This window comes from Lathyrus oleraceus, chromosome 1, assembly GCF_024323335.1.
Source record: "Lathyrus oleraceus cultivar Zhongwan6 chromosome 1, CAAS_Psat_ZW6_1.0, whole genome shotgun sequence".
Classification (NCBI taxonomy): Eukaryota; Viridiplantae; Streptophyta; class Magnoliopsida; order Fabales; family Fabaceae; genus Lathyrus; species Lathyrus oleraceus.
Window position 1 is genome coordinate 387,526,620 of NC_066579.1, and position 3,125 is coordinate 387,529,744.

The window sequence follows — 3,125 nt, forward strand, 5'->3', positions numbered from 1 at the left end:
ATCTGAAGCTAGAAACTCTGAAGCTCAAGACTCTGAACAAGTTCAGAGACCACAAAGAATCAGAAACATCCCCAGAAGATATGCAGAATTTGACATGCTGCAAGACACTGAAGTAGACTCTGAAGGAGAAGTTATTCAGTGTGCCATGTTAGTAGACTCTGAACCCATAAGTACAGAAGAGGCTCTTAAGCAGAAGCTCTGGCTGAAGGCCATGAAAGAAGAACTTGATGCTATAGAGAGAAACAAGACTTGGAAGCTGACAGAACTTCCAAAAGACAAGAAAGCCATCAGCGTCAGATGGATTTTCAAGCAGAAGTTAAAGCCAGATGGTTCAATTGGCAAACATAAAGCAAGGTTGGTAGCCAGAGGATTTCTACAGAAACCTGGGCTGGATTACTCTGAAGTGTTTGCACCTGTAGCAAGACATGAAACAATCAGAATGGTGATTGCAATAGCTGCTAACAGGAATTGGCCTCTGATGCATTTAGATGTAAAATCTGCATTTCTGAACGGTCCATTAGAAGAAGAAGTTTACGTGTCACAACCTCCTGGATTTGTGAAAAAGAATCAGGAAGGGATGGTGTACAGATTATACAAAGCTCTATATGGATTGAAACAAGCGCCCAGAGCTTGGAATCAGAAGATTGATTCATTTTTCAAGAAGCAAGGCTTTCAGAAATGTGAGATGGAGTACGGTGTCTATGTTCAGCATACTTCTGAAGGAAATATGACTCTGGTATGTTTATATGTTGATGATATACTGTTGACTGGAAGTTCTGAACAGGAGATAGTCAAGTTCAAGAAAGTTCTGATGAATGAATTCGAAATGACTGATCTAGGCGAAATGACATACTTTCTAGGGATGGAATTCAGATACTCTAAGAAAGGTATTATTTTGCATCAGCTCAAGTATGAATTAGAACTTCTGAAAAGATTTGAACTGAAGAATTGTAAGATTGCTGTCACACCTTCTGATACAAATCAGAAACTGGATTCTGACTCTGATGGAAAGGATGTGGATGCTACAACCTTCAAACAGTTGGTTGGTTCTCTGAGGTATTTGTGCAATACCAGACCTGATATTTGCTATTCAGTTGGGATGGTTAGTAGGTTCATGAGTAAACCTAAGTGGTCCCATTACCAAGCTGCTGTCAGGATTCTGAGGTATATCAAGGGAACTATGAAGTATGGAGTATTATTTCCTTCTGGAAGAAAGGATGAGTCAGAACTTCTGAGTTATTCAGATTCTGATTGGTGTGGAGACAGAGTTGACAGAAGAAGTACGTCTGGGTACTTATTCAAATTTCTGGGAGGTCCCATTTCTTGGTGTTCCAAGAAGCAACCTGTTGTGGCATTGTCAACTTGTGAAGCTGAATACATTGCAGGTGCTGTTACTGCATGCCAAGCTGTGTGGATTCTGAATCTATTGCAGGATCTGAAGATTAAAGTAAACAAACCTCTGAAGCTGATGATTGACAACAAGTCTGCAATCAATCTTGCCAGAAACCCAGTGTTGCATGGGAGAAGCAAGCACATTGAGACCAAGTATCATTTTCTGAGACATCAAGTTCAGAGGGGAGTGTTAGAAGTTGTACACTGCAGCACTCAGAAACAGTTGGCAGATGTTCTAACGAAAGCTATCAAGACTGATCAATTCCTCAGATTAAGGGATGGAATTGGTGTTACAAGTTTTGATGGAATATGAATTAAGGGATGGTATTAGAAGTAATTCATATTTATTAGTTTTACTATTTTCTTAGCCCCTAAGTTTGTTAGAGGGTATTTTAGTATTTTATTATATTCTAGTAACCCTAGTTTTAGCTTATAAATAGGGTGACAATTATTGTAACTTTATCATGTTTGTAGCCGTCATTCTCTTAATAGAATATTCATCTTTCATTCTACCTTTGCACCAATAGTATTAAAATTAAAAATAAAATAAAAACTACAACTTTTTAAAGATAACTATTGTGTTCAAATTTAACAACTATTATAAAATATAAGGAGTATATATTTTTCTTTTGGAACATTATTTGATTATAATATCGGTTAGCAAGAAGCTCGAGATATTTTCTAAAAATCAAAGGTTTGAATGCAGAAAGGTTAAAAATAATGTTGAAGAATCAGATGCACTTGAGACTTGCACTATTGAATGAGAATATTTTATTCTCAGATTCTCAAATTCAGACGTATCTTTATTTACACGAAAGCATTTAAATTAGATTAGTTTAGCACTTAATCATGGAAGAAAAAACAAGATTGATATTGGATGAATATGCTAATCCACATGTGAGTTATACGAATGGTTTTCTTACATTGCGATTTGGATGAAATAATAAAACAAATGGTTAAATGTCTTATTAGTCCTTTTAAATATACATAACGTGTTTTTTTTAATTCTTTTGAATATTGGCTTTTCTGATGTTTTTTATCAACACTTTTTGTTCTTTCAATTAATGTATAATTAGATTAAGACCAGCGCATTTTAAATTACATTTTATTTATTTATTTATTGAATTGTAATTATATTAAAAATTATTAATTTTAATAAATATAATCGATAATTTTATATTATTAATAATTTATTATTAATTATAATTGAGACTTGTTAAATTATTAATTGAAATATAAAAGTTCTTATTTTAAATATTATTACCTAGATTTTTGTTATACTTTCTACGATCAATATAAGAAAAAAGTTGTGTAAATTTTAAATCAATTTTGACAAATTATATATTTTCATAGGTGACAAATGCAAGAACATTGTTATTTATCTTTAATTTATTTGTAGAATATGATATGAATAATATATAATAGAAAATAAAATTGAAGTTAATAAGTAATTGTTAAATTAATATATTTTTTGTATTTGTCAGGACTTGAAACTGTGATCTCTAACGTTATGTGATTGTGTCTTTTGAGAAGTGAATATGAAATTTGGAAGATGCCACATATGAATAATGGTGATGTGACACAAATTATATTGAAGTGTCAACGTGATAGTGAGTGCTTCAGATTTAAAATATTATAATAGATTAGTCATAGATTTTTTAAGTTAATTTTAAATTCCGCTTTAGTCTCTTAACAAAAAAAGTTACAGCTCGGTCCTTTAGAATTTGTTCTGT

General features: G+C 32.5%; 1 protein-coding gene across 1 annotated transcript; it reads left to right on the forward strand.

The window, feature by feature from the left end:
* Positions 1-1,036: 1,036 nt before the first annotated feature.
* On the forward strand, positions 1,037-2,908 carry LOC127109085 (secreted RxLR effector protein 161-like; the record flags this gene model as incomplete). Its single annotated transcript, XM_051046034.1, has 2 exons — positions 1,037-1,613; positions 2,877-2,908. Coding segments are annotated over 2 exons (609 nt in total), but the record flags the coding sequence as incomplete, so codon positions are not given.
* Between the last annotated feature and the right edge of the window lie 217 nt (positions 2,909-3,125).